The sequence below is a fragment of the Natrix helvetica genome, assembly GCF_964273705.1.
Source record: "Natrix helvetica genome assembly, chromosome: 4".
NCBI classification, from domain to species: domain Eukaryota; kingdom Metazoa; phylum Chordata; class Lepidosauria; order Squamata; family Natricidae; genus Natrix; species Natrix helvetica.
This window is the reverse complement of record NC_138550.1, coordinates 58,046,776-58,059,314: the sequence shown is the minus strand read 5'-3', so window position 1 is coordinate 58,059,314 and position 12,539 is coordinate 58,046,776. Positions and strand designations below refer to the sequence as shown.

The 12,539-nt window shown below is 34.4% G+C and overlaps 1 protein-coding gene across 1 annotated transcript; it reads right to left on the bottom strand.

Moving 5' to 3' along the window:
• Window positions 1–471: 471 nt before the first annotated feature.
• On the bottom strand, window positions 472–12,231 carry NDUFV3 (NADH:ubiquinone oxidoreductase subunit V3). Its single transcript, XM_081951352.1, has 4 exons — window positions 12,049–12,231; window positions 9,690–9,780; window positions 4,575–5,246; window positions 472–1,116 (listed from the first exon to the last, which is right to left on the bottom strand). The coding sequence occupies exons 1-4, from the start codon at window positions 12,094–12,096 to the stop codon at window positions 950–952; spliced, it is 978 nt and encodes a 325-aa protein (XP_081807478.1). The 5' UTR covers window positions 12,097–12,231; the 3' UTR covers window positions 472–949.
• Between the last annotated feature and the right edge of the window lie 308 nt (window positions 12,232–12,539).

Sequence of the window (12,539 nt, the reverse complement as noted above, 5' to 3'; positions counted from 1 at the left end):
CATGCTTATCTCACATAAAGCAAAGCACATTTTTTTTGCTGTAGAGAATATTATTTTTAAAAAACTAGTAATGAAGCATGTTTGAAAATTAATCTCAAGAGCACAGAATTATGTTTACTAGAAGTGAGGGGTTGAAAAATTAGGGCATGATGTTGTATTAAGGAGGTATATCAGCACTGCAGAGACACAAATGTAGATATATTCTTCTTTTTTTAATATATCAAATAATTGCAGAAACGGATTTCTTCTTGTTTTATTCATTTCTACCTGATCTAGCAAAGTGAAAACCAAAACAACTCTTCCTAGAAATGCTTCTTCAGCTGTTTGCAAGCTTTCGTTGCAAATTTTGCAAGCTTTCGTTGCAAATTTTGGAAAGAACAAATCCCCTATTCAAGCCTTTAATTTGATATTCATCTCCAAAGCAATTTTCTATATCAAGTTAAATCTCATATAGAAATGAAAGGAACAGTGTTTACATGCCAATTCCCTTTACTTTAGCGCAGGCAACCCATCCTCATTCATCCATACTCAGAATCAGGCTTTTACAAACATAAAGCCAATTACTTTGATATCTTTTACAATAATATTATTCATTATATATTACTTTAGGATAAAATAACATCATTCAGCAAGTGGCACTAGGCTTCTAAAACTGCATCTTTAGCAAAACAAATACACTCACCATAATTTAATTAAAAATACTTCATCGGGATTCAATACCAATTAATTTGTACTATGCATGAATTTTATGAACCAGGATTATATATTTATCATGTGTGCTATGACACTGCACAGTAGCATGAACTAAGGGAATTATCAAGTTATCATTTAATTATTAGAACTAATCTGTCATACAATCAGCAATAACTGAGGAATTAATGCTAATATTAATTTATAACACCCACAAGCATACTATTTTGTCAGAATTTATTTGTTTCCCACAATTAGTTCAGTGTCTTGGAGAAAGCCTCCCAGAAGATGGCTGAGGCAGCCTGAATTTTGACAACAAAACATCAAAATCCACAAAAGTGAATGGTTGATATTCATGATGCTGCAGGTTCTTGTAGGTAGAAATGTCATGTGTTTCTGGAGCAGTTTCAGGTGATGGCCTGGCCACTGAAAGGAGAAAAAAAATATGGTAAACTCAGAGAACAGAAGCAAAGTTCCTAGTGAAATCAGGTTTTGATACAAATGCAGATGTATTACTACCACTGAAAGTTATTACTATCAACTATGATCACTGTGCGGACCTTGATAAGTTGTAAAAAAAAATACTTTCAAGACTTACACATACCATTCAGTTGTGAATGATGCTAAGTTTGGGTAAGTAGGGTAAATATGTGAGGACTGGAGCTATCAATCAAAGCAAAGTATTGCAAAGTACCTTCTCCCAATTTGGAAGGAGGAGGAACTGAGGAGAGAGGGATTTGGAAGCTGTAAGTGGAAGGATAGGTGTGAAGGAGACTCAGAATCCTTGCCTAGGAAAGCTTCCATGTGTCATACAGATAGGATTATGAGTATATTAACGTTGGGGAAGGTAAATATTGATAGACTACAGATATGCTGAAATATAAATCGACATTTTTATAGCCCATTTTGAGCTAGTTAATAAAATAATTCTTTTTTAAATATAAAGAAGTAACTGTAAAGTCTTAAGTGTGTGCTATTTTCCTCTTAGCTATATTAACTCAGAAAACTAAAGAAAAATTATAAACAACGAAGGGGGTTGGTGATTGCCACAAGAGAAGGAGATCCTTTAAAAAAAAACCTCCCAGAAATTAATTGGATTTTACTTTAATTTTGAAGAAAAAGATAGTAAGAAAAGGACAGCCACAACAGAGATGAAACATGACATAGGATGGCAATGCTGGGAATTGAGCTGCTAGAATAAAAGTTAGTGATAAGGAAGGACAGCTTAAAAGAAAGACAGAGTAATACCAAATAGTTTTAGCAATAGAAGTTGTTCAGAAAGTATGTAACTGGAAAACACAGTAACATAGAACAGGTTCTGGACATAAAAGTTACCAAATAGGCTTATGATTGTGAAAGTACATGATTTACATGTGTGAAAAACATATCCACATTTCACAGAGTCAAGAATATAACAATGTTAAAGAGAATTTGAATATCTAGTATTAAATTGCAACTGATGATCAATATGTTAGTTCTTTTAAAAATCAGGAATAAACCAAAATACATGGAATGAACATTTCCAAACATGTAACTGAAATTCCATTAGCTTCCAGCACCAAATAGGAAAGCCAGTGGTTTGTTTTTCTAGCAATAGAATAGAAACCAAAACATGCATATTCTGTTATAAATCCAGAACCATATCTTTTCAAAGGAGGTTTTACATCAGACAGATAAACAGTGTTAAACATGCTAATTGTTCTTTTACTTCACAAAAGCTACAAATATGTTCAACCTTCAATGATTTTTTTTAAAAAAAAACCTGGGTTTGACATGAAGCCATAATATGTTTAGTTACTGTTTGGTGAATGAGCCAGAAAAGCCTGGTTTATGTATCATTCTAAATGAACATTATTATCTATATTGTTAATTGTGTTTTGTTTTGTTTTGTTTTGTTGGCCACTTTGAATACTTGCTGGAATATGAAGGCAGGGCATGACTTAAGCATAAACCACTGCTTGAAAACTATAGTGATACATTCACGCACTGTACAAAGCTAAAGCCAAACAAACCATGCGTTTACTTTGCATGGTATGAATCCTGTCACTGAGTGGAATCTGGTTGTAACATGAAACTAATCATCTCCAGTTCTCAATAGTAGAACACATTTACCATTAATTTATATGGCTCAGTTTTGCACTCAACATATTAGCCCTCTGCCCCGCCTCATCATAAATTATAAAAGGAGTGATGCTTTAAATAAATAGTTTTAAAGTATAACATATAACATACCATCATAAAGGCCTAGATAACAATCCAAAATTTTGAGCTTCAAATGTTCTGGATAGACACTTAACAATTCTTCCTAGTGATACTTTCTTTATAGACTTAAGTACTCAGATTGATTTTTAATACTGACCGGACAGGGGATTTTAATGTCTGGAATGAATGTTATCTTCTTTTATTAACTGCATACTTTTACAATAGAATTGAATTATTTTCCAATAATTTCTGTCCTTAACAGTGTTTAAAACATTTAGATAAATGTAAATATACATGGAATATTGGATATGAACCTCTCAGTGTTCACTATTCTGTATTTCTACAGCAATATTTAATAATTGTCGAAGCCTCTTCCACTGAAATAATTGAAAGTTACAGTACTATTTCCAGCTGGATATCTATTAATATTTATCTATGGCTTTTAGTTATATTATAAATACTCTACCTGCATACAATTGCATTTTAATGGACTATTATTTATAGCCAGATGTAGAAGTTTCAAATTTTACCTTCTCTTATCCCCTGTTCCAATTTTGTAGACTAGCCAAGCTAAACTGAAAGAGAGCCCCGACATTCTTTTCTGCCATTATTTTTCCAGGCACTGCTGCCCCCTTCTGGAACTTAAAATAATTGAGGATTTGGGTGTATGTGGGTGTGCGTTAGGTATTAAACTACAAAATCTTTGAGGATATTTATCATGTTGAATTTTAAGTTTTTTATTTGTTAATTCATATTACAACTGGTATCTAGTATTTTCTCTCTGTATATAAATGGATTTAGATTACTGAAAATAATAATAGATCTTAAAAATCATATTGATATATACTACAGAATTTAAAATATAGAAAAATGAGCAGGGAAAGCTTCATGGGAAGGTTTTTAAAATATGAGGAAAATTACTTTCACTTTAGGAATTTATTTGGGGTATTTTGAGATTAAGAGAATATTTTAAGAATATTAGAAATGAAAGAGAATGAAAATTCAGGTAACAAGAGAGCTGAAAGAAAACTATCTGATGCAAACATGCATCATAATGCTTAAATCACTAACAGTAACATCTTTGCTAACCTACAGGCACTAATTTTCTTCACATTCCAAGAAGGTCAAATTAAACTTGTTTCCTTACAGAACTGATTTATGTATCTATCAAAAGGTTCAAGAAGGGGTGAAAAAAAGTAAAAAGTACAACATAAACAGCAAGTTCCAAAGAAAAAGCAACATTAAGCTATGAGCAAGTGCAGATAGAAGAAAAGTCTGAAAACGGGTTACTCAAAAGTCTACAGTTTGTGCTTTAGCAAGTAGGGACAAATAAAGGGTCGTTTCTTTTATGAAGACATTTTCACGTGGTCATCACAGTTTTGAATGTTCTAAGTTCCCTTAACATTTCAAACAAGAAACAGTAGCAAAAATAGAATGTTGTTTCCTCCCCCTCCCCACATCTTCCATTAGCACCTTTAAAGCTTAATAGGAGAACCAGAGAACATAACTGCAAAACAGTTCATCAGCAATGTGAAAAAGCCTTCTTTGGAAAGCATATTAGGAAAGCAGGAAGAAACATTTCAAGACTTTACTTCAAATAATGGGAAAGTCAGAATATAGAACATTTGCTTATATAAATCCTTTCAACAACAGAACTAATGCAGAAGAAGATAAAGTGATACCCTGTGGAGTGCTTTGTTCTTCAATTTGAGCTTCTTCTTCTGGGATGATCTCCTCCTTCAGGGTGGTTTTTATCACTGGCATTCTTTCCCTTGAAACTTCAGGCCGTGGTTCTTCAAAGATTCTCTCTTGCATCTCAGTTTTTTGCATTTTCTTTGTAATTTTTTCATCCTGTTCCAGATTTTGTGATATATTTTGTGGAGGTACCAGCCGAGTTCTTTGTGGATCAGTTTCAGAGAGAGATACTTCCTGGCTTCCAGACAAAACTTCTATTGGCCTTTGATTCTCTGCATTCACTATTCCTAAGTTCTTGCTCTTTAAATGTATTTCTTTAGACCTTTGTTGTGAAGCAGTTTTTACCATATCTGATTCTAACTGCTTGTTGTCAGTTGTCTGGCAGAGTTCTTTGTGTCTGTGTGGCTTCTCTTTGAAGTCATCATCTTCAGAATCAGAGCTAGAGTCTGATTCAGAACTTGATGAAGAAAATAGCTCTTTGTCTGTTAACCTCTTCCCTAAGCCTTCTGTGGAAGAGAAAACTGGTGTTCTCTCAAAAGGAAACTGTGCCTTCTGAGGAAACATTACCAAAGTTTTCGTTGCCAAGAATTTTCTCAGATCTTCATCTGTTAATTTTACAGCTGCATCAGGTTTACAGTTAGTTATGACCTTCCCCTTATCTGTAAATTGTGGGAAAGAATTAGGAGACAGCTTTTAAAAGAAAACCAACCTCCACTTTGGGCAGGTTAATCGTTGGGTTTGCTCTTTCAGTGCTAATTCCAGCTGGCTAATTTCAAATTCTGAGTTGGCACAGAAGAGATTATAATTTCCAGATAAATATTTTCAAGGCTATCACTATGATATGTAATTCTGGTATAACTGATCGGTGGAATTAACTGGTACAAAGTTCAATAGCTTCAGAAAAAATATCTACTAGATTTCATATCAATATAAAACACTTTAAAATATGTCCTTCAGTTTAAAATATTTTAATTAAATTTATATGCTGCCCATCTCACCATCCAAAGCAACTCTGGGCAGCTTACAATACCATAAAAACATAAATATAAAACATTAACAAATGTTTCTTCTAGGAACATTAGCATATTATCAGCATGAAACACTTGGACACCTGGTTATTTATAAACTTTGTCAGACATACTCTGATCCAATCTCTAGAACTGAACGCTTCCCTATTGTCACAACTGCGTATTGTATTTCATGTTGCAATATTTAACTATTTCAACTGTGATAAGCAACAACACCATATGTTTCAAATCAATCAATTTATCAATCAATCTATAATTCAGAATATATAATAGGCTTGAAATTATATATATATATATATATATATATATATATATATAGATAGATAGATAGATAGATAGATAGATAGATATAGATATAGATATAGATAGATATAGATATATATAGATATATATAGATATATATATAATAAAAGCCCCTCTATGAGGAAGATGTGTGATTAATGTTTGATATGTTATCTAATATTGATATCAATATATATGTGTGTGCATAATATACACACACACAAGACTATATATTATACACAATATATGACAGTTAGAACAATTAATCAGTGGAACATCTTGCCTCCAGAAGTTGTGAATGCCCCAACGATGGAAGTCTTTAAGAAGATGTTGGATAGCCATCTATCTGAAACGGTATAGGGTTTCCTGCCTAGGCAGGGGGTTGGACTAGAAGACCTCCAAGGTCCCTTCCAACTCTACTATTGTATTGTATTGTATTGTATGTATATACACACACACACACTTATTGATGTATAATATGAAATTTATGTAATTATAAAACTATTATTTAGCTTTTCAACATATCAATGCATTTATGTATATAAATCAACAAAATCACAAGATCGTGTTTGATTTACTTCGGTCATGTCACATGTGCAAAGTCACTGGAAAAGTCAATAATCTAGGAATGGTTAGTGGATCAAGAAGGCGCAAGCAAAGAACTTGGTGGCTTGATATCATCAAAACTGATATAAAAATAAACATCTAACAAATGAAAGAAGCTGTGCTTGACAGAGTACCACGGAAAGCACTTGCCTATAAAATCACCAAGAGTTGGACATGACTGAACGGTTAAACGATTAGTTATTAAGAAACAATGTTACTTCTCAGCAGAGAGCACTACAATTTTATCTACTGAAATCTTTCCATCACACTCAAGTGCAATTAGTCATTCTAATTAAACAATGTTTATCATGGTGGATGGCAGGTATGCAGAGAAATTGTTTTCAAGGCTATTCAACCATGCAAAGCATAACAATGAAATAAAGATATGAGGCTTCGTTTTTTTACATAAATAGTAATTGATGACAAATTACTAAACCCTTTTTAATGTTTTCAGAAAGAGGAATCTATGCATATTAGTGATGCTTACAAGGTTTATTAGCACAAAACAATTTTGCTTCTTTATTTCCACATTATAGCACTGGAAAACCATGAGAAGATTAAGTTCTAGTGCTTTTTAAGTCATTCTCTGTCTTCATTTTTTTCAGGCTACTCAAATCAAACTGACAAACTTTTAATAATTATTTTGGAACTGTTAGATAAAATAGAGTTACAGAACTTAACATCGTATACATTATGCTGCATTAATCATCCAACCGTAATAAATAGAGAATAAACATTTTAAAGCATGATACACAAAAACCAATTATGCTGCATTTTTTGAAACCTGAATATTAAATCATGTTAATTTTAATTCAAAAATCATAGCTACTTAAGTTGTCAAGTTCTGACTTATTGAAACCCTAATGATATAAATGTTTTTTCTTGGACTACATATATTAAAAGTTGTTAGAAACTGCTATATAGAATGTTATAGTTCATGATGCAGAAAAAATAGCAGCTTTTTAAGCTGTTAAGGAAAAATGCTAGCATTCATGCAGGCAATATTTTAAAGTCAGTGCGATTATGAATTTTTCAGAGACTATTTTCCAGACAGCATTCATTCATTGTATCATGCAGTACAGTAAATTTCTTTCAGACTTTCTATGATTTCATATAGAATCAAATTAAATATTATATATTTCCTAATTAAAGATTTGTATGGCCCTTTATTTTAAAACAACTTTCACAACAATAAAATTATAAAAATAGTAAAAACATAAAAAACTAGAAACTCGCACTTCCATCAACCTTCCTGGACACTTGAACAACTCTCCGCAGGCTCCACCTATTTACTATAATGCCTGCAGTTTTATTTGCTTTCTGGAAGCAAATAAAGGGTGGGGGGGTCTGTCACATTGCCAGGAAAGTGTGTTCCATAAGTTAGGGACAGCTATGGAAAAGGAATACTTCCTAGGTCCCACTAGATGAAAATATTTCAGAGAAGGGACCTAAAGCGTGCCCATTCTATCCAATCGCATGGATGACTCATACCTTCAAGGAGAGGCAGCTTCGCAAATGGCCTGTTTTATACCAAGTAGAACTTTAAAGTTAATGACTATCAATTTGAATTGCACTAGGAAGGAAATTGAAAGCCAGTGCAGCTTGTGCAGCAGGGTTATAAAGCCTACAAACCCAGAACCACCCAACATTATGTGTGCCACTGTATTCTAGTAACTTCCAGGTAATCTTCACTGGCATGCCTGAGAATAGCATGTATGTATTAGCTCTTCCTATGAGATCCTTAAAGAAAGCATCAGTGGCAGAGTGTAGTCACATGGATCCAAAAAAAAAAAAAGAAAGGAAGAAAGAAAGAAAAAGAAAGATGCAGCTCCTATAAGGTATTTCCAATAGATGTTATGTGGGCATTCATGTATATTCTGAGTCACATTACCCTTTAAACCTGGATCTGTAATAGAGTTATATAATACCATTATACCATCATGTTTATGGATAGCAAGTCAATTTTTAAATTTTTTATCCAGTATTATGCAGCAAATCAAAGAATGCATGAAATGAAGATATAAAGGCCTTTTAAAATAAAGTTAACCTGCTAAAGTTAGATGACACACAAAAATTATTTTTATTTGTTCCTCTCTTTGTAGGTACAGGTAGGTAGGATACAAAAGAAATATTTTTTAAAATGGGAAGTGATAAAACACTAGGAATGGATGGATCCACATTGAGTGGTATAAGACAGTTAAATATTTTTTGCTGCCAAAATCCTGAGAATGGTATTTCATAAAAGAAAGCAAGACAATTTAATCAGGCCTATATTACAGTTCTACCAAGAGCAGGAAAAGACTACACTCAAGTGTGCTAATTAATATCCAATTTCATTGCTTAATATTGTACAAAGATATTAAATTTCTGTGTAGTTGTATTTAAAAATAAATACGTACTTCCCCATATATTTTGAGTCTATAACTCCTAACATTCAAAATTAGCATGGAATTACAATCCCATCATATCTTGAGGTCATCACATTGGAAAGGATAATTTAAAGGCTTGTGAAAGTCTTCATATTTGGTTAGATGTCAGTCCTCTTGTGTATGATATCAGAGATTCATAGCTTGTGTTTTTGTTATGTGATTTGAATGATATAATAGTTACTGAACAGATAGAATTTATTTAATCTCTTTATTTTGCTCCTATGAGAACCCATACCATTGTTTAAAAATATAATATTTACACATATCTATCAAATAGGATTTTTAACAGCTTTCACTGATACCACTGAGAAGTTTGCTTAAATATTAATTCCTACAGAGTCAGCTCTAAGAACAGGAAGTGGCAGGCAGAAAGGGAAAAAAGGAGAATGTAGAACTGTGTGGATGAGGAAAGGAGACTCGGTGTGTGTGAGAGAGAGAGAGTGGGGGGAGGAGGGACAGGGAGGGGGAGAGGGAGAGAAGAATAAATGTGGGCGACTCTTTTCTTTTCCATTTAATGGATTTTCCCATGGGAATTTTGGTTCATGGAATGGCAGAGCAATAATATTTTATTTTATTTTTAAATGTAATTCTTTTGAGTAAGAACATTCATCCTATAACAAAACATAACACATAAGCATAATGTATCTTCATATTGAAACTTCACATTCTACAAAACATGAAAAATAGCAATTGTTTAATTAATGTTGCTTCAATAATAAATATTTTTCTTGGCAATAAATATCTTAGATTGTCTTACCTTTTGGGATGCCTTTTTTAGAATTACCTGGTTTGGTGCAGAGATAAAGAGAAGGCATACTTCGTACACCCCATGCTTGCTGTAATACAGCCTATAAGAATCAGGAAAGATACTCGATGAACAATTTTTTAATTAGCATGTATTTTCAAAAATATGTAAGGCATACAATAACAAACTCATGAAATAGTGATAATAAAATAGCTTGCATAAGAATTCCTTGTGGAACATTCTAAAATCTTATTTTCAGTTAAAGGAAAGGCTTGTTACTATACAAATGGTAGCTCTGGATTACGACCATAATTGAGCAAAACATTTATGTTACGTGAGACAGTTTTTAAGTGCATTTTGCCCCATTTTACGACATTTCTTGCCACACTTGTTAAGTGAATCACTGCAGTTGATAAGTTAGTAACCTGGTTGTTAAGTGAATCTGGCTTCCCCATTGATTTTAATAGTTAGAAGGTTGCATGACCCCAAGGCATGCAACTGTCATAAATGTAAGTCACTTGCCAGGCATCTGAATTTTGATCATGTGATCACAGGGATACTGCAATGGTTGTGTGAAAAACTATCAGCCATATGGATAGGAAGCAACAGGTAAAATTACATTTAGTACCCAGGTAATTAGCACAGATGCCCCTCAGGGCGTCTTCTGTCTCTATATCATCTATTGCATCTTTAGGGATCCCTCTGTTAAAGTATTGAAGTTTGCAAATAATACAAGAGTCATTCGTCTCATTCAAGATGATGATGAGTCTGCATATGAATGGGAGGTTGAACAGTGATGCAGGCGGAACAACCTGGAACTACACATGCTTAAAACTGAGTGTGGGTTTTAGGAGGAGCCCTTCTATTCTACTACCTCTTACTATATTTGACTGCACAGTATCAGCAGTAAAGTCCTTCAAATTTTGGGGTTCCATAACCTCCCATTAAAAAGGCACAACCAAGAACGTTCTTTGCCCCAGGAGCTGTTGATATTTATTCAACAGATAAGTATTAATTAGCAGCTAATAATTGAGTCTGAGGAATTATTGAGTCTGTCATTTGTACTTCTATAACTGTCTGGTTTGCTACAGCAATCAAATAGGATAGGTACGGACTCCAACAGATATTTAGGGCTGCAGAAAGAACAACTGCAACCAACCTGCCTGCCTGACATAGAAGATGTGCATATTGCAGAGACAGAAGAAGGGCTGAGAAAATATCTACAGACTCCTCACATTCTGGACATAAACTATTCAACTCCTCCCCTCAGGAGTCCATTATAGTGCATTGCATGCCAAAACAACTAGACACCAGCTGGAAATAGTACTGTAACTTTTTTCCCTTGTGCAATCACTCTGCTGAACACCTAACTCTCACAGTACTGTCAAATGTCTATGTATTTACCCATATTTATGGTATTACTATTATCCTTATCTTCTTTACTACCCTGTTATTGGTATCATTACTATGATTATTATGACTCTGTACATTGAGAGCTTCTGCACTGTGTGTCTAATCACACTTGGCCAAATAAATATTCTATTCCTATTCTATTCTATTAAGAAATGAGTTGATAAGTAAAATTCAAGTCAATTCAGCCAGAACTGAATTCTGTAAGAACTCAAGCAACATCAGACCCTAACATCATACCCATCAGAAACTACAACCGGTCTACTCTTCAATAAGTAAAATATTGTCAGAGAGAAAATTTGGATACTACAAATATTCCTGTCCTAATTATACTAAAACAATTAGAATATTTTTTTTTGTCAGTTTTGTCTACTCTCTCAAGCAAAGAAATACATATTACCGGTACTGCTTGAAACCTCTCATTTCAGGCAACTTTCAAAATAAAATTCACTCTAGCCACAGCTGAATCCAAGAGTTCAAGGTGCTGCATATGAAATCTTAACATTTTCTTTATAACACTGCTTCTGGTCTCTATCTTTCGTGCCACTATTGCCCCTTTTCTCTTCCCTGCCCCAAGGATATGTTCATTTCAGTTTTTCTCAAAACTATTAGCTATGCATTTGACAAAGCGGGCTGAGATTCACGACAATTTATAAGATGAGAATTGTAACCCTTCTTGATTATGTTTTTACTCGCTAATAGTTTATTCTTCGCCTTGCAGACTGGAAAATAATCCTCGTGTACAGTCTACATCAAGATAGTAGTAGATACCCCGAGTAAAATTAGATGTCCTGAATCAAATTATACCAGTTGGAAACTTCAGGTCAAATCCAGACAGACAATAAATAATTATTGGCACAGAGTGACATATGACGGAGCAATTGCTCCTGGCTACAGGCGGACACCTAACAGGAAAACGGAATCCATAAGTAACTCCTTAATGAATCGAATTCTCCATTACCTTAAACGCCGCGACACGACCGTAGCAAGTCATCAGGGAGGCCGCCATCTTGGCGTCTCCCAAAACCTGTTCGGTGTCCTCCTTTGGCCACAAAGAAAAGGTTCCCACCCCATTTTCCTTCCGGAACCGCCGTCCGGTGGCACGTACTGTACGCCCCTCACGTGGGTAGGAGGTGATTGTGTTGCTTAGTAGCGGCGGGAGCTGGAACGGAGAGTTCCCTTTAGTTTGAGAGATAAGGAGAAGTGGATGGGCTGTCCTCCGTTCCGTGTACTTCTAAACCAAGACGGACGGACGGACGGACGGACATGGACAGAGCTTCAGCGTAAAATGTTGGAAGGACATCCTTGGATCATTGTCTTCAGTACAATATGGGGCGGGGGGTGTCCTTGGTGCTATCTGAGCTTGTTTTCTTGCAGACGTTTCATTACCCAAACTAGGTAACCTCATCAGTACCAAGGACCCCTCATTTCGACCCTGAGCTGCAAATATTC